Genomic DNA, 24,479 nt, shown 5'->3' with positions numbered 1-24,479 from the left:
CATGAACTTACAACATTCCTCTGTGAGGCGCGTGTCTCTGCTTCCTGTCCTCATGTGGAAATACATAAAACATCTTTCGCCTTTGCGCCGGGCTGCAGCGGCTGCACACAGCACATCTCCTCCATGTCTTTGCTGATTTCAGGCATTTTTCCGCACCAATTACAGGCCAGCGATGGTAGCGCAGTGGTAAAGTTTCCATCTGGTAATCAGAGCTTACAGGTTCGAATCCCATGAGTGACTCTTTTTTTAAAACCAGGGTTATTTAACCACTGGGTTCTGTATTGCATCCCCTTTTATGTGTTATTTATATCAATCCAGTAATATTCACTAACAGCTGTTTTTTATTTTATTGTTCTCCACATCAGCTGCGCGATGTGGTGCAGCTGCTGGCACTGTGTTCCCATGAGAATGAACTGTCGCAGCGGCATCATGCACGCCTGCCCGTCGGCACAATGTTTTCGTAGTTCGCTCATACAAGCTGTTCTGCCGTGAGTCACCCTGAGTTGTACTTATTCGTACTATGTATGAAGGGGCCCGAAAGCAGTTACAGACCTCTGAGGCTGTGATTGGAGAAACTGCACAGTGCAACTTTTGTCTGTTGCATCGCCACACATCTTCATGACAGAACGGAACAGAGGGTTTTCTTAAAAAGACAATGTGATATTTCAGCTATAGTTTGCGAGAATACACATGGGAGACTTGACCTAGACCGGGTCTGTTTTCTTGTATTAAAGTCCTCATCAGTACACTCAGGGCATTAATTTGCATTTATTTCTGAACATGCTTTAAATTCAGTGCCTAAAAGTGACTGTACCAATAAATCTGACCAGGACAGTATTTTACATGTTTTACGTCTTGTATATGATAAAGATCCCAGGTGTCTCTCAGACTGCAGGTTTTATGACTGCAATGGGAAATCATACCATTTAAAATGTCTTCATATGGTGGGATGTTTATAAGGGGTGGAGAAGGATTAAGTAACACTAACCTCTTTAACGACAGCTTGCTCCCACGCGATAGATTTCTGCAGATGCTGCAGGCAGAGTGAGAGCTGCGCAGAGCTGCGGACTTCACTGAGGGCTTTGCGCCACAGCCTCATACCTGGAGAGGACTCCTCCTCACTGCTTTTCAGTTACAGAAAATACATTGAAGCATAACTACACACTCAATCAGCAACTGTAGGAAGCACAAAACATGCAGCTGTGTTCAGTTTTACACAGGGTTTCAACACTGCTTTGGATGGTCTAATTTAGGCCGAACCACATCAGTGAGTTACAGCATGTGAAAGATGAGTTCTTACCAGCTATAGTCAGCAATTAATGGTTTTAGGGTTGTTATGAAAAGGCAAAAAACTTCTTTGGGGCAGCATGGTGGTACAAGCAGTGAGCAAACTTGCTGCTCCATTCTTCATATAAATCTACAGTTGGTTCAGGAAGGTCATCAGGCATAAAACCTGTACCATATCAACTTACAGATCCACACCAGATCTGCTGTTTGACCCTGGGCAAAACAGAAGCAGCCAAAACCAATGATTTATTTAGTTCTAAAAAGATTTCTTTGACATAAACGCTGTCAACTAAAAACTTCATCATTACTCCTACAAAATGCTGCAGGAGAAGATACAGTATCCATTCTTATCTCAACTTAAGGGGCTCCTCAAGCACCTTTGCTTGATGTTCCTTTCCAGCTCTGCCAGCCTGGTGACAGCTATGTCAAGAGGATTGTTTGGACGCCGCACCACACTGCCACGACATTCCAGTTGGATAACGTCTCTCCACCTTGTCTTGTTCACAGCCAGGCAACAGAAGGGTTTATGCTCATGATAAACCAGATCCTCCCTGTGTGACTCTGGGTCAGGGTGCATCCAGCCCTGAGGGAAACATCAGTGAAGCATGGCCATCACAGGATGCTGTGGGATTGCACAGTATCCCAGCAGTAGGTGAAAGGTGTGTTGCGTTGTGTAGTGTACAGTGATAAATTCAGAGTGACATCATTTTGATGGTTGTGACAGCTGTGCGAAATGACAAAAATCCCATATCACAATATACAGTAGTGTTCAGAATAATAGTAGTGCTATATGACTAAAAAGGTTAATCCAGGTTTTGAGTATATTTCTTATTGTTACATGGGAAACAAGGTACCAGTAGATTCAGTAGATTCCCACAAATCCAACAAGACCAAGCATTCATGATATGTACACTCTTAAGGCTATGAAATTGGGTTATTAGTAAAAAATAAAGTAGAAAAGGGGGTGTCTTGTTGAAACACCCATTTCAAGGGCATGTCCTCTTCAGCATAAGGCAACATGACCTCTTCAAGTATTTTGACATATCCAAACTGATCCATGATACCTGGTATGCGATATATAGGCCCAACACCATAGTAGGAGAAACATGCCCATATCATGATGCTTGCACCACCATGCATCACTGTCTTCACTGTGAACTGTGGCTTGAATTCAGAGTTTGGGGGTCGTCTCACAAACTGTCTGCGGCCCTTGGACCCAAAAAGAACAATTTTACTCTCATCAGTCCACAAAATATTCCTCCATTTCTCTTTAGGCCAGTTGATGTGTTCTGTGGCAAATTGTAACTTCTTCTGCACATGTCTTTTATTTAACAGAGGGACTTTGCGGGGGATTCTTGCAAATAAATTAGCTTTACACAGGCGTCTTCTAACTGTCACAGCACTTACAGGTAACTCCAGACTGTCTTTGATCATCCTGGAGCTGATCAATGGGTGAGCCTTTGCCATTCTGGTTATTCTTCTATCTATTTTGATGGTTGTTTTCCATTTTCTTCCACGCGTCTGTTTTTTTTTTGTCCATTTTAAAGCATTGGAGATCATTGTAGATGAACAGCCTATAATTTTTTGCACGTGCGTATAGGTTTTCCCCTCTCCAATCAACTTTTTATTCAAACTACGCTGTTCTTCTGAACAATGTCTTGAATGTCCCATTTTCCTCAGGCTTTCAAAGAGAAAAGCATGTTCAAAAGGTGCTGGCTTCATCCTTAAATAGGGGACAGCTGATTCACACCTGTATGTTCCACAAAATTGACAAACTCACTGACTGAATGCCACACTACTATTATTGTGAACACCCCCTTTTCTACTTTATTTTACTAATAGCCCAATTTCATAGCCTTAAGAGTATGCATATCATGAATGCTTGGTCTTGTTGGATTTGTGAGAATTTACTGAATCTACTGGTACCTTGTTTCCCATGTAACAATAAGAAATATACTCAAAACCTGGATTAATCTTTTTAGTCACATAGCACTACTATTATTCTGAACACTACTGTAAGTTACTTCATATCCTGATAACAATATACAGTGCATCTGGAAAGTATCCAGTAACTTGAAGTAGTTTTGATGTAGGATTGCTGCAGAGATGGTTGTCCTGCTGGAAGGTTCTCCTCTCTTCACAGAAGAATGCTGGAGCTCTGACAGAGTGACCATCAGGTTCTTGGTCACCTCCCCGACTAAGGCCCTTCTTCCAGTGGTGGGCACAGTTCAGCTAACTGCTAATTATCAAATCTAACTTTTTCATTATCGGATTAGCTTTTCAGATAACTTTGAAAACCATTATCGGACCAATTATCTTCCGATAAGTTTTGGTCCAATAATTTTTAGACCACTAACATATTTTTGCAGATGTGGTGAACAAAGCTTAACAGTTACAAACATTTATTAAGTCTAAAATCAGTTGAATACCTACCTGTTAAATGTTCTGTAGTAGATGTGCAGTTCTATCCTCTGCAAACAGAGAAGAGGTGGTTCGAGAAGAAACCACTCTATCCTCTGCAAGCAAAGGAGAACGCGCATTTCTTTTAACCCCATACTGATACCCTGGCAATATTACCCAAGTTATCCAGAGGCATACAGGTTTAAGTTATGGTTAAAATTTTAACCAAACTAATTTCGGACAAATTATTTAAATTATCGTCACGTCTGAAGTTTTATAAAGTGAAAATATCAGCTATATGTTTTAGTTTTAAAGTAATGCACTAATTTTGAATGTTTTAGTGTGGACATACTGTGTCCAGGTGCATTATGGGTAGTCTCAGTACATTCACAACAGAAGAAATGCATTTGAGACACTCTGATCAGGCTCCACACGGACAACAGTATTAAACTCTTTGTATACTGTGCCTAAAACTCTCGTGACTATATTCTCTGGGTTTATAGACGTTATTGTGTTTGTTTTATGTAAAAATGCCAGAAGAAGCCCAGGTTGCTTCTCCATTATTTTCCATTGGAATCATTGCAATCGATTCCTGTTTGCGCTTTAGAATCCCGGATATGTCAAACACTGTATGTCTTCTTTGTTCCAGAGTAATATATATAAGATGTCTGAAATTCAGTTTGCATTTATTATATTCCACATATAAACGTAGGAGACACGGATTATAATCTGGAATTTTGTTTTGGCAAGTTTTCACGGTCTCTACTGCCATCTACTGGCCAGTAGTGTTCATGGCAGTATGAGCATCTGGACGCCAGCAGATGGCAGTGCTCTATTTATTTTGACCCCGGTTATATCAGATGGCTGTCAAATAACAACTTGACTTTTTGGCTTTTTGCAAATGGCTTTTATTTTTTTACAAATAAAAAAAGGCATATTTTACAAAAGCACATTTATATGTAAACACCAACACACACACCTCACATTAATGTGTTGGTTTTTACATAGAATGAATGAGTCAACCAATCAGTGTTAGCTGAGGCTCATTTATCCATAATCCCTTTGGCATCAGTCTGTTTGTTACAAAACTTCAGAATTAGTGCATTATTTAAAATGAAAAGATATATGTTATATTTATCTTTGTACAAATGACAGAATCGGCAGGGTGCTCACAGACAGAAGTGCTGACTCATTGTTTGGGTCTGTGGTTGCCTTTGATGCTACTAGAAGCGACTGTGGTGTTAAAACTCAAAATCAGCTTGTTAGTAGTTGCAAGTGTATTGGAAGCAATAGTGAAAGTTATCGGTTAGCTGTAGCTTCCGATAAATGTTTGGGTGGTTTATCGGTTTAGCTTTATAAAAGATAACTTTTCAGTTAGCTGATTAGTTGTTATCGCAGCTAACTTTTTGCTTAACTGTGCCCACCACTGCCTTCTCCCCCGATCACTCAGTTTCGATGGGCGGACAGCCCTAGGAAGAGTCCTGATGGGTCTGAACTTTTTCCATTTACAGATGATGGAGGCCACTGTGCTCATTGGGACCTTCAAACCAGCAGAAATGTTTCTGTACTCTTCCCCAAATTTGTGCCTTGAGACAATCCTCTCTTGAAGGTCTACACACAATTCCTCTGACTTCATGCTTGGTTTGTGCTCTGACATGCACTGTCAACTGTGGGACCTTATATGTTGACAGTTGTGTGTCTTTCCAAATCATGTCCAATCAACTGAATTTACCCCAGGTGGACTCCAATTAGGCTGTAGAAACAGCTTAATGATAATCAGTGGAAACAGAATGCATCTGAGCTCAGTTTTGAGCTTCATGGCAAAGGCTGTGAATACTTACACATACAGGTGATTTCTTTGTTTTTTAATATTTAATAAATTTGCAGAAATCTCAAAAATATTTTTTCTCACATTGTCATTATGGGGTATTGTGTATAGAATTTTGAGGAAAAAAAAAATCATTCATTTGGGAATAAGCCTGTAAATAGCAAAATGTGGAAAAAGTTGAAGCAATGTGAACACTTTCCAGATGGAATGTACATTGTGATATAGCATATTTTCTGTAACTTGAAGGACTTCATAGTCATATATATATATATATATATATATATATATATATATATATATATATATATATATATATATATACACACACACACACATATGTAAAATGACCATATAGAAAGGCCTATTCCTTATTACATTTGAAAATATGCACTCAAAAATAAAAGGTATTCACTCCTTTTTGAATGTTTTTGCTCTTTTATTTAGAACCTTTGGGAAAATAATTAAGCATGAAAGATTTTGAATTTAAACAGTCAAAACAGATTCCTCCACCCCCCCAATTCAGCCCTCCCTCCAAGGCCACACCTCCACAGCACATGAACGTTGTGTGGTGTTGAGGCTAATTAAGAATGAGAGAGCCCTCACTGACAAATTCAGTGAAATAAATAGCTAATTTCTGAATGTTTCAAAGTGGTTACAAACACAGCAGAGCAGAGTCACTGTGAAAGAGAGGCCGCTGCTGCTCACAGAAACAGGGATTAAATAAAAAAATAAAAAAATAAAAATTTTCCAAAAACTAAATCTTCTGACTGAATTTTTTATGGCCAAATCATAAGATGTTCACCATCTACTTTTTTAAGAAACCCTTTAGCGATCTCATCCTATGATTTAAGGTAAAAGAAGGTGGAGACAACTAAGAAAACTACGACGGCGTTTTAGGGCCACATTTTTTTTTTTTAGACTTCGAGAATAAAGTCAGAATATTTCGAGAATAAAGTCATAATATTACGTTTATTCTCAAAGTCTAACCCCCCCCCACCTCAATGTGGCCCTAAAACACCGTGGTAGAAAATCAGAATCAGCAGAAATCTTTTGAAATAGAAAGATTAAAAACGAGCTGTGTTTCTTCCTCCTAGTCAAAAAAGGATGAGCAGAAAAAAACTGGTTCGATTTTCTCTTCATATTTAGAGGTTAGAGAATATGGTTAATTTATCCTAAAACAGTCTATCAGAAAAATGCTTCTGCTGCTGCAGAAATGTCACTGAAATGCGTTGATTTTTCACCAGATTTTGTTCTAAATGAGGCTGAAAATTATCTTGCCATGCCTGGCAAGTGAGGGGCATGAAGCACTAATCTGACAGCACCATTCACTCGCCAGTGTAGAGCAGGCAAGTGTTACTGTCGAGCCCTGTCATATGGCCTTTTGGCAGCCCAACTGACGGAAAACCATTGTAGCGACGGAAAACTTTAATCCCTGCACAAAGACAAAATTAGAGCATTTATCAAAAAATACAAATGAAATACAACAACACAAAGTAATATAGCGCATAATATGAAACAATACATGTTTTTCTATCATCATATGATACATATCTTCATATCGTACAGCCCTGCCAGATGTCACATGTACAAGCTGGAAAGAGAGGGATGAGGCATGAAGGTTATTTGTTGTACCTTGACCTGCAGACTAGCAGAGATGACTTTTCTCTCCAGAACTTCAACCTGCTGCAGCAGACTGAGGTCCACTTCCATGGCCTGCTCCTCAACACACCAGCTCTTTACCGTCTCCTCACTCACCTCCTGTTTTTCCAGCTCTTCTGCATCGATCACTGCTACACATTGGAACAAGAAAAAAATACAGTAATCTACAGCTTGCTGCAGTTCAAAAAAGTCATTATTTCATTTGGAGAGACACTTGTCACAATGTCACACTCTAGCATATGCCTCACAAAGGAGAATAAAATACATGAACAGTATTTTTGTTGTAACACTGCATAACTGCTGGGAAATGACAGTAACAGAAATGCTGACCCACCGTCTTTACTGTTAGAACAGAACTGGGTCACATACTCCATATGCTTTTGAAACTGTTTCTGCAAGACCCTCTCTCTGATCCCTCGGGTATGTAGAGCTTCCATCAGACTGTGTAGTTCGTCCATGTCTGACACCCTCCACCAGCCTCGCACCATCGCTGCCACACACACACATGCGCGCACACATTTAAAAACATTCAACACTTATCTTTAATTTTAACAATGAAGTGAAGCAGTGACAGTGATCACATGCTGTGATCACTGTCACCAGTGTCAGTCTGATATCTGTAGTATTCCGTTTCTCCCTTGTGTGTACTGGCAGTGTACCATTCTTACCCTCAGGAACAGGCTGAGGATGAGGGTAGTCCTGGGTCTTGGAGCCCTCCAAAGCAGGGAATGAAGCATAAGAAGGCTCAACACTCAGGGGCTTCGAAATCTCACTCTCACTGAGAAAGTTGTTATTTGCCAGGAAGGGCTTGTCCCCATGACCCTCTGCATGGTGGTAGGCCAAATCCAACATGGGGGGCAGATAACTGCTGGGAAAGGTCGGGGTGGAACTCATCACTGCTCTGGGCATACCACAGAGTGGAAGTCTGCTTTGATGAATGCCAGGTTTTTCGTGCTGAGAGGAAGAATACAAAACACAGAATTACAAGCAGAGATCTACTTTATCCCTGTTTGAAATGTGCAATGGAAAAGGCAACAAAGCTCAAAGTCTGTCATATAGAGGGAGAAAAGGTCATGTGACTGGTTTGATCTGCCCAGCACCAATCAATATTGCAAAAATAGGACAGCATAAATCAAAAGTGACTGGCATGGAGATTTAGCATTATCTTACAACATTATGTACAGACAACTGCATGGTATTGGTTCCAGCAAGGATGCTGCAGTTAGCTGTAGCTATGGGATCTTCTGGAGAGGAAGAGGGTGTTTGAAGGATGGAGCCGCGTGTAACGGAGGAGTCATCGCAAGGAGAGCGAGGCAAGAGGCTAAACCACGGGCTGCTTTTTCCTGCAAGTGTCTTGGGGAGCTGGTCAGGAAGGATGGATTGGGAGCTGCAGGTCATCCAGGGAATGTTTCTGTGCTTGTTGGCACTTTGCAGATGTGGAAGAAAAGTATTTGTTTTTTCTCTCAGTTTCATATGAGAAGCATCAGATGGGACGCTGCAGGACAATCCCGATTTTGAGGTGGGATATAAGGGATGTGATACAGCGGTTGAGAGTTTCATAGCTTCAGTGTTTTGGCTTTTTTGAGGACTAGTGGCTGCCTCTGGAGTCTCTTTAGCTACTTCAAAGAGTTTGCCCAGTTTAGAAAAGCAGTCAGGCTTCTGAAGGAAAAAACTGAAAAGGTTGTTGTTATGCTGGTCCTGTGGTTTGGCTCCTCCCTGTTCTGTGATCCAAGCTGGTCTGGAGACCACTATCTCCTTCATCTTCTCTGGCTGCTCAGTGTTCTTCATCTCCTCTAGCTCCTCCTCTTTTACCTTCACCACATGATTCGTCCCTTTCATCTCCTTCTTCAGCTCCTCTTCATAACCTAAGTAAAATGACAGTAAACCTTAGCATTGACACATGTTAAGTATGAAGATTCAATCATGCTTTATTGTAGAGTTATTCAGTTTCACAAGACTATGTCCATATACAAATTAAAGCATAAGAACATAACAGCTTTCATACTACATGTCTACATAGTGAAGAAACCTAAGAACTAGAGCCAAAATGATATATCGGTAGATGTGAGTCTTTCATGTACACATCAGTATTGGCACTATTCTTGCAGATATGAGAACTTTTATTTTACCAAATAAACAATGAAGAACACACACTTTGGTTGCTGGAAATGCTGTCATTAAGTAGTGTGTCCAGCAGAGGGTGCTCAGGAAGCAATTTCAATGCTGTTTACAATGCTGTCAAGCATGACTGGGACCCCCATCACCCACTGGTCACATTAGCTACAGACAGACAGAGGCAAAGTGACCAGATGTGGTTCCTTTTCAATCAAAGTGGGCATTTTACACCAACATGAGACAAGTAGTCACTATGCCACCAGCTAGGCGGACCAATATAGACAAGTACAAATACAGAGCGAGGTGACATGATGACTGCTGAAGTAAAGGCAGCATGATGTATGTTGGTTGGTTGATGGCTAATAAAGCTCATGTTTAAACTGTAAAACATCAAGCATGAATTGCATTTCTTTGTCAGAAGGGTGTGATAATAAAATGTTAGGAATCAGTGCCATTTTTTTTACGTATATGTCAATATCGTACATTTTTTTTACTCCCTAATATCTGTAGCGTCCTACAAATAAAAAAATCTACATTGGTTGGGTTCTACAAAGAAATGATGCCTCAGTTGTGCAGAATATAGACTTTCACCTTCACTGTTCTCCATGCCTTCCACAAAGATGCCTCCACACTGTGGCAACACCCAGTAACGCCTCCTGTAGCGGTCTTGGCCAATCATCATCGAGCGCAGTGAGTGAGAGGAGTCAAACAGTTTCTGTCTTATCAGACTCTGTTGCTGAAGAGAAGAAGACATCAATTTAACACATGTAAAGACGAACATACAGACTGACAGTAATGAACAATTCACAGAGAGTAAAGAAGAAAAAGTTCAGGAGTTGGGACAAATATTGAATCAGGACAGTAATACATCTTGGGAAGAGCAGAGTTTATGTTACCTTGTATGTTTTCTCCATCTGTTTCTCCAGTTCCTCCACGCTGGCTGTGTGATCACTGTCATCCTACAGAAAAGGACTGAGTCAGTGTGAGCCCGCTGGACAGGTGGACATAAACACATCCTATTGTTACTAACCGCTTCCATTACTAACCTCTTCCTCACATGTATGTACTTTCTTTCCTTTCATTTCCTGCACATCATCATCATCATCTGCTTGATCTTCACTGTCCACATCCTCATCTTCCTCCTCCTCACTGTCTCCATCTTTTCTCTTACATTTCTGTCTGGCAAGGGGGACGGCAAAGTTTTGTCTCTCCTCTCCTCCCACACTGGTCTCTCTCTTCCCTGTCTTGTCGGCATGGATGCTCTTCAGTCTTTGAAGGCAAAGTAAGGTCATAAGCCAAAGAAAAACCAGCCTCTCAGTGGACTTTTACCCTCTCATCAGAAGGTAAACACTGACTGTTTCAACTAAAAGCTAGCAGAAACTGCTTAGGAAATACATATACTCACTTGCGAAGCTTCCCCTCAATAACCCACTTATCCTTCCTCAGACTGGTCATGTGATCTATGGTTTTGTCAATCTCACTGCAAAGAATCAGACAAATTGACAGCAGCTGCAAAGTCAATAATGCAAGAAGACAACGTCAGACATTACTGTAATCTGACTAACATTATCATCTGTCATTTGCATCAGACTGCAAAGAGCACCAGATGTATTTCACTTCAAAGACATCACAATCACAAGACTGACAACTTGCAGCTTGATGCAACATTGTGAAACTGTCCAGCTGACAAAATTGTGTCCGACTCCTTTTTGTACTTGTTATTCCTTTAAAACCCAAATTAATAAAACAAGAGGACACTTTCTTCTCAGCTGCAGAGATCTGACATGTTTGTAGCTGCGTGCACAGTCTAGATAATGAAATGTTTCAAAACCTCAAACAGATCAGAATGCATTACTGGGTGGTCACTGCCAGCTCAGAGTTATTCTGAATGGTTCATTAATATACAGTATCTGCCTTATTCACCAGTTTGCTTGAACTCTCAGGCAGTAAAAACTGAGTGAGATTGAGCCATCACCAGGCAGACGTCTCTCACCTAATCACGACCTTGCTGCAGCAGAGCTCATTAACCAGGAATGCTAGTATGGTGGCTTTCTGTGAAGGGATGTGGGCCTGAAAAGCTTTGGTCTGGACGCTGAGGGCCAGCTCGGCCAACTCTGTGTGCTGACAATGACCCTCCATGTATATTTGCAGGATTTCAGAAACATTGTCTCTGTTTATCTTCACACTGGTCAGGTGGTCCCCAAGAGCCGTCTTGCTCTGAAAACAATAAAATGTTTCAAACCGAGATTAATAACACTTTTTCACACTGTGTTGTAATTTTACTTGCTAATGAACTCCATGAAAGAGGTCAATGTTGAATCAGAATTACTCACAATCTAACAAATGATTTGCATGAAATGTGATGAAAAGGTTGAGCTTGTCTTTTTTTTTTTTTGGCATTATTATTCTCTTTGCATTGCAGGATAAGTTATTTTCGCCCTCTAGTCCAATAATGTATAGCCACAGTGTGATGTTGGGGGGGGGGAGATAACAAGAACAAGAACAATGCAAACAACTCATATGTTAAACTGGTGTGTGGTTTGATAGTAAAGGTGACAATGAAGTCTGGAAATTATTTCTATAATGAAAGACTGGTGCAGATGGTAAATGGTCAAAAGACTGCTGTATTACAATTGGTAGGTGGTGTATGGACCCCCATTTTCAAAGGACACTTCCTCTAGTCTCCTCAACACACAACCAAGAAACGGTTTCAATCACAAGAGGTTTTTTTTAGTTGTTGCATGGAAACAAAAATCAAGATGCGCCTGTGGCAGCTATACTAGATGATGGACAACCCCATTTTCAAAAGGAATTCCTATGTTCTTATCCAATTCACCACCAAGAAATGATTTCAGTCAGAGGTGGTCTCCTTTAGTTATTATGCGGAAACAAAAAATAAACAGATGGATGCCTGGATGGATGGGGTGAAAACATAATGCCCCCGCCAACTTTGTTGAGCAGGGGCATAGTAACAACAATAACTAGAGCTCTGTGAACAAGCTCACAAAATAATATTTTCCGGCTCTGCCATACCTTAATTAACAAAATTAACCTCTGTCCATATAATTGACAAATGTAATGTATTAAAAAAACAACAAAAGTATAGTCACCTCTCCTTGAAGAAATCAGACTGGAATAATTTTCCTTTAAGCCCATATTAGTGTGGTGTGCTGCCCAACCCGATATCACACCAAGTTTTTGATGGCATCACAAAAAGGGATTTAATCTATTCGTTTGTGATACCATCACAAAATATAGATTTTCATGATGGTATCACAAAATTTTGGGGGACTTGGGGGGGGGGGGGCATTTGGAGTTAGCGTAAGGGTTAAAATTAGTCAGCGAGGGATGATGGTATCACACAAAAACCAAAACAAAACGGGAGACTGGGCTGTGCTGCCATTGTGTGATGTTCTTCAAAAAACCACCAGTTTAGAAGGAGCTGTGCTTATGATATCAGTATCATATGATGCAACAACTAAACACAAAGTCAAATGATCTCCCCTTTAGGACGTCAGACCAGAATTGTTTTCCTTCTTTCTGCCACCGTGAGAAGTTTAATTTAAAGCCACACTTAGCCACTTTAATCAAACAAAAAAGAAGACGTTCTCATTTCTGGGAGCAACAGTGAGTTTTCCCACAAGCTCCAACTGTTCTGCAGCTAGATGATGTAAACTTCAGTAACTGTCTCAGTAGAACAGAACATGGCTCACCTTGTGACCTGGGGCTACACCGGGATCACACACAGCTGCAGACAGCATGCTCACCAGCAGGTCCTGCACCTTACCCATATTGTCCCCAGTGTTAAGCAACCCTGCTTGAAGCTCATGTAGGCTGGGTACTTTTGCGCGTATGTCTAATCCTAGCACCTCGCCAAAGCGGTGCAGAAACTGCAGAACCATCAGGCAGTCAGAGAAGGTTTTTCCTGATAAGACCAGGCCTGGGAGAGGAGATAACTGTGGAAGGGGCTGGAGAGACAGCAATATGAACAGAAATTGTCACTGATATTAAATGTACCATTAGTGACAAAAAATAATGAATTCTACAAGTGGCCAAAGGTATATCAAGGCTGTCAGTATGCTGCTACAAATAATTACTGTTTCCAAAAAGACTGTCTATTAAATCCTGTTAAACTTGCTTTAAGCACAAAGTATTGATAAGCATCAGTGGATGAATTCAGCAGCCACATGATGGCAGTGTGCTAACCGACAACTGTGCTGTTTTCTATTGCGTCAGATTAGTGCCAAAAGCACTCACGTGATTAAACATGCATTAGAGTGTATAATATTATTTCACATGCATAGACATTAACTGCAAGAGCGCAAATTATCTCTGAGCGTGCACACTCAAAGCAAACTGCTCCCCAAGCAAGGAAAAAAGTGCTGCGAGCGAGGAGGAATAGGTGACCAGCATGTCCTCGTCCTCTCGAAGATGCGAACTTTTACTAACTCACACGTAATATCTACAGTGTGAAATAATATAATATGCCCGAATGCATGTTTTGTTGCGCGAGTGCTTTTGGCACTAATCTGACACCATAGTTTTCATACCTTGTGATCTGCTAAGCACATGTCCTCATTTGGTTTCTTCAGCTCCTTTGCCTTTTCCAGCTCCAGTCTTCTGATCTCCAGTTTCCTCTCCTTGTTTAATCGCTTTTCATCCTTCTTTTCTTGCTTCAAATGAGCTTTATTCTACAGCCAAATTAAAGACCTCTGAATAGTGAGTACTGGTGATGTCATTCTGTTATTATTATTATTATTTTTATTATTATGGTCAGGGTTGCTTCGGAACCACTTAAGGACTTCTGTACAAAAAGGTGCATATTGCTGTCTGCTGCATTTTGACAGCTAGTAGGGAACAAACATGGAGTCAGGATTGACCCACCTCTGCTTTCTTACGGGCTTCTATAGCCTTCATGAGCATCATGTGCTGCCTGCGTCTCTCCTGCCCCTAGTAAACACAAGGGGTTAAAATATGTTAAAATAAAAAAATAAAATAAAAACAAACATGGCTACATTCATAACACACAGCATGGGTCCCATCACATTCACAGAAGAAACACAAGCTTACTGTCCATCACTAGTTTTGACAATCAGCAGTGCAGTGTGCAGAGACGTATTTAATACCTCAGACAAATGGCAAACAATGGCAAGTTAAAAGCAAAATGAGATTACAGCAAGCATGAATTCAGCATTAGGAAAACATCATTAATGTGAACATATTGAAAGGAAAGCAATATGAAAGCTGTATAATGTAAAACATTAACTAACCGTAATTAATTAATTAATTAATTAATTCAGAGCCTCTCTTTAATCCACAAGACATCTTGAAGAATAAATTTAAATGTTCATGCTTTAATTTTAGCTTTTTTTAGTATTAAAAAACTAACAATGAAAGTTTTGCCTCTATTACGGATCATAGTTATTTTTAATAAACCATGATACAAACCTAGAACGGGGAAATTAAATGAAAAAACCTTGACTTCTTTTACCACTGACTCACTAACATAAAATAGTGGCAAGAACACAAACACCGGTTTGACCTTCATGCAACTATAAAATGGATTAGAGAGCATTAGTTCACAAAGGGTACAGTAAAAAGGATTTTGAGCATCTAAATTGAATCTATAAAAGAGACAATGCAATAGTTGGTTGGTGTTGTGCCTGTAATGATTTCTGAGGACTGTGGGCATTTTTGATTATATTGGGCAGATAATGGATGCGTTTTACTAAAATACAAATTTGCAGATGTGCAATGCGCTGATGTGGAAAAGCCATGCAGCAGGATACAGAATGCTACAATTTCTGCATTGCTGTGTTGGCAACCATTTATCACAGCACGTTCACAATTTGTATAGAAACAAAAAAGCCCATACCATATCTAGTCTATGCCTCTCCAACTCCTGGTAGAAAGAGTTGGCAAAGTATTATGGAAGAGAAACATCAGATAAAATCATGACATGAAACTTTAAATACCAAAAAAAAAAAAATGCCTATTGTGCATTTAACTACGTGTTTACATAAATTAGAACCCCAGGAATTTATCAACCCATGTTTCATTTTTAGATATTGTTTGTTCACTTGGGACAAAAATTAATTCAGAAGCTAACTGGGTAATTGATGTTATGGGACGGGACTATAACAATTCAGAGTAAACCACTTCTTGTTGCCACTGAACAGGCAAAAAATGTCATTCGAAATGTCCGGTTGCACTGACTCTGTCAATGCAGAGCTACATCTGTATGTTTACCTCACTAGATGAAAATAAAATTTAAAAACCAATTGTACAGTTAGCTGCTTACCTTTAGCCTACAAGTCCTCCCTCTGTACTGCTCTCCCCTGAGGCATCACAAGTCGACCGCTGAGGAGGGACGGAGTCTTACCAAACAAACCTCTCCTCGTGGTCAACTTGTAATGCCTCTGTGGATAGCAACAATGGAAGAGGATGGCTAGGCTAAGGTAAGCAGCCTCCTGTATCATTGGTCGGTTTAAAAACTTTATTTGGATTTAATGAGGTAAACGTCTATGCAACTTGGCATTTCTAGTGACGTATTCCCCTGTTCAGTGGCAATAAAAAGCAGTTTACTTTGAGTTGCTATTGTCCCATCCAGTAACACTAATTAACCAGTTAATGTGTGCTTGCTGCAACCGTGTTGACATTCTAAATAAATAATGCAGTGTTTAAATTAATTTTTGTCCAGAGTGAGAAACCCAAGTGAGATGACCTTCGGAACATCTAAAAATCAAGCTTATGTTGTAAATTCCCAGAGTTCCACTTTGAAATGCATCCAGTAATTATGAAGGGGTTTAACAGGGAATAAAATGTTTTAAAAAAGGCATTTCATTATTTCATTACTCTAAAGCAGCAGTGTTCACAAAAAGACAAAAGGATCAGACAGTCTTCAGCATTATGTCATCCAGAACAATAGACTTACTTGGTGTTTTAATACAACTGCTTGCATTCTTCTCATCTCCTTCTCCTTTAAGAGTAAGCTCAACTCAATTATTATATAAAAAATACAAAATGGACATAGATTTGACCAACAGGACTGAAATGGATCATTTTAAAGATGCATGCACAACAGGGGCTTGTCTTTATCACACTGATCAACAAAGAAACACTGTGAATGTTGTGCCAAGGAGAATCTTATTGGAATAGCAGGAATCTATGCACAGCACTTATTTGGATAAGTCACGAACCCAGACTCAGGGATGCATGAGAGCTTAATGGCATGTGACTGAGAAATGTAATACGTTCTCTTCTGTCAGCACATTTAAGACTGTAAGCAATCGGAACAAAACATAATGTCAGATCTGAATCTTACCTTGTTTCTTTTCTCAGTCTCCAATATTTTGGCATTAGCTGCAGCTTCTTTTTTTCTTCTTTTCACCTGTACATGAAAAAAAATCCTGTGAGATCAAGCATAAGTTCTCAGTAGATTAGATAATATTCAAAACACTCAATTTATTTATATTGCACCAAATCAGTCACCTGGAAGTGCTGTACACAGACCTTACCACACATGTCCATGTCTTATTTTGCTGAAAATATAGTAACCTTTAAAATTCTGACTGAATAAACCTTCAATTAGGACACCAATTTCTGATTAATTAAAATAGCTGAGGATACTATTGTCTTTCCTCATCATCATTTTCCACTTCTCTGTGGAGTCTATTTATAGTTTTGACAAAGATCCCCCTCTGCCATAAACCGTCTATATTTATTTAGGTTGATGTCCAGCACCAAGTTGGACTGTTTTTCTAGATGAATTAATATTTGCTGAGATAACTTTCCCAGTTAAAACCATTCACCACAAACTACATAATAAAGAAATGTGCCTCATCATACACAAATGCATATAAATATATAAAAATAGGAACTGTGTGTAAATGACCATAGCAGTTAAATTTCATCATTTTGTAAAAGAAAAAACCCAAAAAAGCAACTGAAGTCATTATGGTAACCAGGAAAGGCAGGAAAACATGTATGTAACATGCTGAATGACTCATTTTAAGTTTTATGGATTAGAAAGTGGCTTCCAGCAAAGTAATATGTATGATGATTTGATATTTTTGGGATCAAACATTACAACGGCAATGTGACCTTTGAAATGATAGATGGGGACAGGCCATGAAGGGTCAGCAGTCTGCAGGTCTTCAATCCAAGATCTCACCTCGGCATGTTCATAATTTCACATTTAAAGTACTGAAATCTTAAGCAGTGACATCACTAATTCCTCACATTAATGCTGGTAGATCAAATGGCTGTAGCCAACACAAAAAAGCAGCATGCAGTCAGAATAAATTAAGCAAAATTTCTTTCTGTAATTATTGCCAAAGTAAAATCCTGTTAGGCGCCACTTGCCAAGCGTGTCAACTGAAATTCGATTTACAAAAGCTGGAAAGCAAAATAAGCATTTCACCCACCCAGGGTGAACTGATAAAAACATCCCATTATGGTCCAAAATGATTTTCATATTCAATGGCACATTTGCAAACAACTAATAAAGCATTAATTGCAAATAAAGTACCTATAGTAAATGTGGCAGCTCAGAATTTTGGAATAGCCGTGGTTTGATTTTCTGAAATCCTATCAAGAGCAGAAAGGAAGTATTTCATCATATTTTTGCATTAACTTTCAGGACAAACCTCAAGGATTTGCTGTGCACGGAGTTCTTTCTCCATACGAACTTGCTGAATGCGCTTGATCTTCTCCTGGAAAAAGGATGAGGGCAAGATCAAATGAATTAACTGTTAAGTCAAGCATGCTATAGAGTGGTGGTTGTGGGGGGTGACTTGGCTGTAGGATGATGAAGTGTTTCCATGCAGATGAGGAAGGTGCAGCAGTTTGAAGGGTAGAAACTTACTTGTAGACTTAAAGCAATTAACTGTGCTTAAAAGTATTTTCAGCGTGGAGAGCACAAATTCTGAATAAGAACAAAACATGCACACACACATATTCAGCTTAACACACATTTTAAAAAATGCATGCAAAGACAATTCTTACTTGCTGTTTCAGAATCTTCATCTGTTCCTTTTTTTTACGCTTCTCCTCAGCAATCATTATTGCTAGAAGACAAACAAATCAATGTTGCACACATCATCTGTGCTGTATGTACCAGCCCAGTCTCACTTTTTTGAATGATGATTCAAATGATTCAAATTTTCGTGACGGGGTTTTTTTAACTCACTATTATTAACCCTACTCCTACCCCAACCCTAACCTTAACCATAACCTAACCCTACTCCTTCCCCTAACCATAACCACCACACACCCCACTGCACTTTTAATTATGTGCACCCATCACAGAATGAATTAGAATAAATGTGTGCTCCCATGACAAAACTTTTGCACTTTTCATGACAATTAGACGAACCAATACATTAATGTATATTTCGTGCTGCTGAATCACGATGTGCCGTGAGACTGGGTTGTGTATGGACAGCACATTTGAATAGACCGTATCCGTTTACCTTGTTGTCGCTTCGCTTCCTTAACGGCCTGCACCAACGCTTGTTTCTCAAGTTTTCTCATCATTTGGACCTGAGCTGCCCGTTGAGCTGTATCTGTAAGATAATTTAGTGTTACAAAAATCAGAACTTACTAAGTTTAAAATTGGAGTACAACATAAAGACAACAGTCTGAAATTCATCTTATTATTCTGATAGAAGTGAAATTTAATGCCACTTTCTCTCATTGCACATCAACTACTTTGATTTTGGTTGCTGAGTTCCTAGCACTGAGTTTCTGCTTTCATGTTTGGCTGAAATGTGGAAATGAGCAAAAAGTCTTATAGCCTTCACACCATAAGCATTATATTTCACTAGCGCGTTGCCTGTGGGTAGTGTTTATAAAATAGGTAGCTGACATTTTTCAAGGGTGGTAATAAATTATGCAAAGGTTCTATAATGATTTGAAATGGTGCGTGAGTCCACAATGTAATTATCCACGTCCACTGTTCACTGTTGTAATTATCCGTAATTTCTCAGAAAATATTAGTCCTATTAACGTTCCATTTTGGTGGCGTTCATCCTTGACCCAAAATACATAAGCACACCAAACTGCAAATGTCAGCTGCTCCCAGTTTCTCTGTGTTCAAAGGTGCATGCACGCACACAAGGATGCATACACAGACACAGAGGCCACTTCGCCTTTAATATATAGATGATTTACTGCCCCCTGCTGGAATGGCGTGTGAGTCCAGAATGTAATTAACAATGTCCACTGTTTACTGTTGTTAGCTAATAGCTGTAGTTTCTCCAAAAATATTAGTCCTATCAGCTTTCCGTTTTGGCAGTGTTCATCCTTGATCCAAAATACATACACATACCAAACGGTAAATGTCACTTCTACCCAGTTTCCCCCTGTGATTGAAGCCGCACGCACACATACACAGAGGCCACCTGGCTTTTAATATATTGAGGTTTGGCTTGTTTTAGTGGCAGCTGAAAACCATGTCAGTGGATAAATTGGTTTTATTGCCTTATACATTTCCAAAAAACACACCCTTGCCAGGTTTGAGGAATCTCAGGTCTTTATAGAGATTGTTGGGATTGTCGCTGATATGCTGAGCCACTGATACAATATCTCCAAGGGAGTAAAGGGGTGCTGTGGCCATGTTTGATCCCTAAAGTCAAGCAAATACCACAAACTCACAGGCACATTAAGCCAGCTGGACAGATGATGAAGAATTTCTAGAGACACAGGAGGATTACAGGCCCCAAGAGCTTTGCCCATAGCACCCATGAGGTGGAAAATGGGAGTGCCAGCAGAACAAACTAACGCTTACACATAACCTACTGACACATTCTGGAAGATCCAACACAGCAGTGCCATTATATGACACAAGGCATGTAATGGGCCTGTCTATGTAGTTATTTTCTTATGTTTCCCCCCATTCCGCTGCACACTTAAGTACAATAAGGCATGCTACTAAGTCAAGAGTTGAGAGAAATCCAGAGAAACTTTTCCATATCAGTGTCACCATCTTCCGTTCCCACATCACACCAGAACATAATATTCTGAGAGTACACGAAGCTTCTAGAGCAAGTGAGAGACCGGAAATAAATCCACAAAACAAAATGAAATAGAAGATTTACAAACTTGGCACACCTCTTTCCAATTGCTTTGGAAAGCAAAATTAGTATTATGAGGCCCAAGGACTTCCATTTTTTTGTGACTGACACATTTCTATGATGTAAACTGACCTTTAGTTTCCAGTTTCTGTTGTAACTTGGCATTGCTGACAACCTGTAAATTAGATTCACCAACAGCAGCAGAATGACCCTTCAATTGCCCATCATCAGCTTCATCAACCGTCAGTTTCTGCTCTGTTTTTGTGCGACGGATGCGCCTCCCATCCAGTGCTACGATACTGGGAGCAATCTCCTCTTCAGACAACAAGAACCACTGTAGACCCTTGGCAATTTGAAGAAGGAAGAATAATTTAAAGCACACCAATGGTTGACTGATTCTGCTATGAGTGTGATATTTAATCAATCTCTGAGAATAACTAATAATCTATATTGTTGTGGTCATGCACGGCATATACAACATGCCTCAGAAGAGAATGTTGTACTTTTCCTGAATTCTAGTGATGAGATGCATCTTCAGTTTGTATCAAGTCCATAAGTAACTGGACAGTGACAATTTTTATAACTTTGTCTCTGTACATCACAACAATGAAGTTGAAATGACACAATAATGATGTGTTTGCAGTGTAGAATTGTAACTTTAATTCAACGTGTATAATAAAATTATAGCATTAACCATTTGGGAATTACAGCCAATTTGATACACAGCCCCTCCATTTTCAAAGGCCATAAGTGACTGGTCAAACAAAAATTAAGAATTAATTTTTTAATACATTGATCATCATTTAAAGATAAGTCAGGGGGTGATAAATAAACATTTCCAAGTTACTGAACACATCTGTCACAATACGTATGGACCTGACTACATTATTACCTCTACTTATAAATGCAATAAATTATAAATCATGAATAGAGATATTTAAAGAACGAGAATATATGAATACATATTGAACAATCAGTGCTGGCATAAGTATTATAATTATTCAGACCACCTGCTTCACAATGCATTTTCAAAAAGAGCACTCGTGTATCACTTCAATATTTCTATTAGAAAGTAATTTAATCATTTGAAAATTACAGCTTTAAGGTGGGTTTGATCACAGGACAAGGAAGATTGACTGACAATATAATGACACATTTTTGCCAAGGGGACATCAACCTCCTTCAGAAAAGATACTAAATATGAATTCTGACTGCATCACAATAATAAAAAAATGACAACCATCTCATTTGCAAAGCCTCAGGAGACGGTGCCTGTCAAAAACAGCGGTTAAGGGAAGGAGAAAGAGAAGCACTTACCTCTGGCCCTTCCTTGGCTTCATAAAAGTCACCAACTTTTATTTTTGTACTGAAACTGAAGTTGTCCCGTGAGATTTCAGTTATTCCATTTCTGAGTAAATACTGTAAAAAACAAACAGTTGCACACAGTAATTAAACCAACGTTGATGAAGTTTAAAGTGGCACTCATTGAAGCCGCAGAACAGTTCAACCGAATTCTACTTTTCAGCTCCATGCCATTGATTACTGCATTTTTTTTTTCTTCAGTGAACATGGACATGTATCATTGGAAAGTGAAATACTGCCATACGGCTGAACACCAGAATGTAGAGGAGCTGTTTTTCCTCATGTTATTTCTCTTATCAATGAAATTATAGTAATAACTCCATTAAATAAATGCACAATCACAATCATCCTTGTATTTTCTCCCTTCATTTGTGACAATGTCTTTAATGTGTGTTGAAATTTTCCTCCTGCTCTCACACAGTAATGCAACATACAGGTGCAATCATTATCATCACAAAGTAGGAAACAGATCACACAGACAAGAGACTGGAATCTTTGAGAGCGCTTGTTTTAAGGTAATTTAGATAACACTGCATTGTGTAAAACTCCACCTTGTGGCATTACCTTTATTACATCAGGATACTGACGCAGCTTCTTCCCGCATGGTGCAAAGTAAACAACTTCTCCTTGTCGACGACTCGCCACTGTACTAATACGGGTTTCTCTCTTCCATCTTGACAGACACAGAGAGAGAGAGAGAGAGAGAGGAATTTGGAAGGAAATAGTTAAACCTTAACTATAGTGTTCTGTCATCAGATAGGTTTATATTTTTCCATCAGCTGAATGATGGATCATCAAAATTGCTTCTCTCAATATAACATTTATAGAAATTTAGCATTTTCTTGCTGAGCTTCATATTCATACAGACATTTGCATATGTCTATTGTATGTGGCAAACACAGTGGTATGACAGTGATCAGTGTCTAACCACTTGGTTTTAAATGCCTCCACACAAAGTTTAGGATTTCACTTGCAATTTTTCTAATGCTGGCACTTTGCTAGATTGCCAACTGCATTAAATCTAATGACCAGACAGTATAACAGTAAAGACAACTGTAAGAAAAATTCAAACATGACTGTAAGGATCGAACATGTTTATGTCTTTCCTGATAGATTGTTTGCATCTCACCCAAATGCAAGTGGTAACTGCAGAACTCTCTCATCAGTTATTCTCCTTCTCGCCACTGATCCTACAAAAGAAAATAAAAACAACACATTGGTTATGGCATCTCAAGTCACCTTGAGCCATAGCTTCCAAAATCACCAAAAATGCAAAAATGGATCAATGTCAACATTTAAACATTTGAGTAAAAACAAACTTTGATTACTCAAGAAACCCCTCCTTAAAATTTTGTGAATGCCCAACCTTTAATTTTTTTTAATGTGATGTTGTACCCACAATCCACCAGGAGCAATGTACAATAAAGAAAATGATTAAAAAACATCCCAGTTTTTTTTTAGCTGAAAAGCAGCTTGGAGATGGTCTTATTCTGTAGCTGCCAAAACACAATAACAAATGGCTTTGCCAAATACTAAAGATTATTGTGCAGGACAGCTTTGACCACTGACACTATGTTGTGATGCAAATTACACTGGTGGAAAGATAAAAAACTATATCCAGTTGAGTTCAGTCACTGCCTAAAGCTATGTCAGAAATATGGCAGGTGATGGTCTAGAGGGTGAAGAGGTGGGCTTGGGACCAGAGGATCCTTGTGTCATATTCCCTTCACACTGGTAAATCAGTAAAGGCCCCTTCACACATAGTGCAAAGTTTGGACGATGTTTGGACAAATACAGTGAAACAGCGCAAAACACTTTGAATTTGCGCACCACGAAACATCGTGCCGACGGACAGACGTGCACAATGCCGGCACGACGGTTCGTGTATGAGACGGTGTCTGTCGAGCAGGAACAGCAGCTCACGCTGCTGCAACTGCTCGCGTTGTGTTCCATGGGACGAGCTGCACCACATTGCGCTGCTGATTTGGAGGAAAATGAAATAATCAGTGAATATAATCAGTATAATCAGTGAATATCACTGGGTTGATATAAATAATAAATAGAGGGAGATGCAATACAGAACCCCATGGTTAAACAACCCTGGTAAAAACAAAAAAAACAAACAAAAAAAACACCACTCACAAGATTTGAACTCACACTGCCTGATTACCAGATGGCAACTCTACCACTGCATCACAATCACTGTCTCATAACAGAAGCGTGAAATGGCTTTAATCAGAAAGCAGACAAACATATTTTCCAAAAAAAGAATAAAAGCGCTGTGATAACTGACCAAACAACATTTGCTATGGTGTATTTCTGTCGATATGTGACTGAAAACGGCGTATTTATCGTACTGTTGGGCTGTCATATGGTCCTGCAGCGCCCCACTCACTGTCCTGTCAGACAGATGTGACGTCCAGATCGTCTGCTGCATGTCCACATAAACTGATTGTCGGGTCTAGCTGCAACAGCCTGTCAGTGTGCGCATTCTTCAGTCCATCGCAAGCAATATATGTTTTTATGTTTTCGATGTGAGTACAGCAAGCGCACACACACGTGTGTCTGTCAAAACATGGTGCGTGTTGTGCAGCTCTGATGTCCAGGACCAGCTATGTCAACAGCTGCCACGCCCCCATCTGTTCAGAGCACAGACCAAAGTGTCACTCTCTGATCGGATGAGATGCGCCTTGCCTGCGTGGGGGGCGCAAACCACAAGCATGCACCTGTTGTGGGGGGAGCAGACGGCATGA

The 24,479-nt window shown here is 39.6% G+C and overlaps 1 protein-coding gene across 1 annotated transcript in view; it reads right to left on the bottom strand.

The window, feature by feature from the left end:
• Positions 1 to 24,479, bottom strand: part of LOC117524463 (bromodomain adjacent to zinc finger domain protein 2B) — a 54,253-nt gene that overhangs the window by 9,376 nt on the left and 20,398 nt on the right. Inside the window, exons 8-31 of the mRNA XM_034186254.1 lie at positions 22,856 to 22,916; positions 22,291 to 22,399; positions 21,682 to 21,783; positions 20,497 to 20,707; positions 18,763 to 18,855; positions 18,296 to 18,357; positions 17,938 to 18,003; positions 16,614 to 16,679; positions 16,224 to 16,268; positions 15,165 to 15,191; positions 14,174 to 14,239; positions 13,840 to 13,980; positions 13,003 to 13,257; positions 11,283 to 11,506; positions 10,695 to 10,769; positions 10,336 to 10,558; positions 10,186 to 10,248; positions 9,881 to 10,025; positions 8,345 to 9,039; positions 7,843 to 8,128; positions 7,509 to 7,664; positions 7,148 to 7,305; positions 1,665 to 1,870; positions 989 to 1,124 (exon numbers count right to left, since the gene is read on the bottom strand). Coding sequence (XP_034042145.1) covers positions 989 to 1,124; positions 1,665 to 1,870; positions 7,148 to 7,305; positions 7,509 to 7,664; positions 7,843 to 8,128; positions 8,345 to 9,039; positions 9,881 to 10,025; positions 10,186 to 10,248; positions 10,336 to 10,558; positions 10,695 to 10,769; positions 11,283 to 11,506; positions 13,003 to 13,257; positions 13,840 to 13,980; positions 14,174 to 14,239; positions 15,165 to 15,191; positions 16,224 to 16,268; positions 16,614 to 16,679; positions 17,938 to 18,003; positions 18,296 to 18,357; positions 18,763 to 18,855; positions 20,497 to 20,707; positions 21,682 to 21,783; positions 22,291 to 22,399; positions 22,856 to 22,916 — 3,671 coding nt within the window. The remainder of the gene's footprint in view (positions 1 to 988; positions 1,125 to 1,664; positions 1,871 to 7,147; positions 7,306 to 7,508; positions 7,665 to 7,842; positions 8,129 to 8,344; positions 9,040 to 9,880; positions 10,026 to 10,185; positions 10,249 to 10,335; positions 10,559 to 10,694; positions 10,770 to 11,282; positions 11,507 to 13,002; positions 13,258 to 13,839; positions 13,981 to 14,173; positions 14,240 to 15,164; positions 15,192 to 16,223; positions 16,269 to 16,613; positions 16,680 to 17,937; positions 18,004 to 18,295; positions 18,358 to 18,762; positions 18,856 to 20,496; positions 20,708 to 21,681; positions 21,784 to 22,290; positions 22,400 to 22,855; positions 22,917 to 24,479) is intronic.

Source organism: Thalassophryne amazonica, chromosome 14 (genome assembly GCF_902500255.1).
Source record: "Thalassophryne amazonica chromosome 14, fThaAma1.1, whole genome shotgun sequence".
Taxonomy (NCBI): Eukaryota; Metazoa; Chordata; class Actinopteri; order Batrachoidiformes; family Batrachoididae; genus Thalassophryne; species Thalassophryne amazonica.
Note: the sequence above shows the minus strand (reverse complement) of the source record. Positions and strands in the feature narration are given on the sequence as shown.